At 59.8% G+C, this 747-nt stretch overlaps 1 protein-coding gene across 2 annotated transcripts in view; it reads right to left on the bottom strand.

Moving 5' to 3' along the window:
* Positions 1-688: 688 nt before the first annotated feature.
* Positions 689-747, bottom strand: part of STAT3 (signal transducer and activator of transcription 3 (acute-phase response factor)) — an 8280-nt gene continuing 8221 nt past the window's right edge. For both annotated transcript variants that reach the window (XM_009705348.1, XM_009705349.1), the window contains exon 23: positions 689-746. In XM_009705348.1, the coding sequence (XP_009703650.1) occupies positions 689-746 (58 nt within the window). The remainder of the gene's footprint in view (position 747) is intronic.

The raw sequence follows: 747 nt of genomic DNA, 5'->3' as shown, positions 1-747 counted from the left end.
CACAGGCAGCCACCGAAACTCCCTGCTCCCAGTAAAGCCCAGGCTGAGCCCAGCAGAAGCATCGCCCTTGCAGGGCAGCAGCACTTGGGCCCATCTACCTCGCTCTGAGCCATGTGCTGGTCCTCCTGGCCAAAAGCAGGGCCAAAGGTGGAGAGAGGAGACCCCTCTGCGCTCTGCGAGCTCTGGGGCAGCAGCAAGGCAGATCCCCGCCGCATAGCACATCAGGTAACCCGTGCGGAGGCCAGGACCGTCAGGTCCCCTCTCAGTTGCCCAGAGGCAAATCCAGGCTCACAAGATCTTCACGGGTTTTTGGACTCTGGCAGTCAGGAATGCAGCTTTCAACAGCAGGTAGCACGACTGGGGCTGCAAAAGCGTTTGCAAAAACTGAGGCTGCGATCGGAGGCTAATAGGCACTTGAATGAGCAAAACAATAATAAAAAACTGTTATGGAAGGAAATAGAAAAAGGTTCATCCCCCCTCCCCCCAAAGAGACGAGTGGCACCACCCTGGAGAGGGGGGGGCGTTCATTTGGGTCAAACGAGGAACCGGTGGCAAGGACCCCAGCCCCCAGCTCCTCCTGAGGAAAGGCCCAGAGCAACCGTGACCGAGCAGGGCGAGACCAGGGGAGCTCTTTGGAGGCAGCAAGCCCGAGTCCTGCGAGGGCCCCCGCGACTGCCGGCAGAGCACCTCACATCGGTGAAGAAGCACACTCCGGGGTCAGCTCCATGTCGAAGGTCAGCGACTCCG

The sequence above is a fragment of the Cariama cristata genome, unplaced genomic scaffold (assembly GCF_000690535.1).
Source record: "Cariama cristata isolate BGI_N322 unplaced genomic scaffold, ASM69053v1 scaffold30118, whole genome shotgun sequence".
Classification (NCBI taxonomy): domain Eukaryota; kingdom Metazoa; phylum Chordata; class Aves; order Cariamiformes; family Cariamidae; genus Cariama; species Cariama cristata.
The sequence above is the reverse complement of the archived record's forward strand: the minus strand, read 5'-3'. Positions and strand labels throughout refer to the sequence as shown.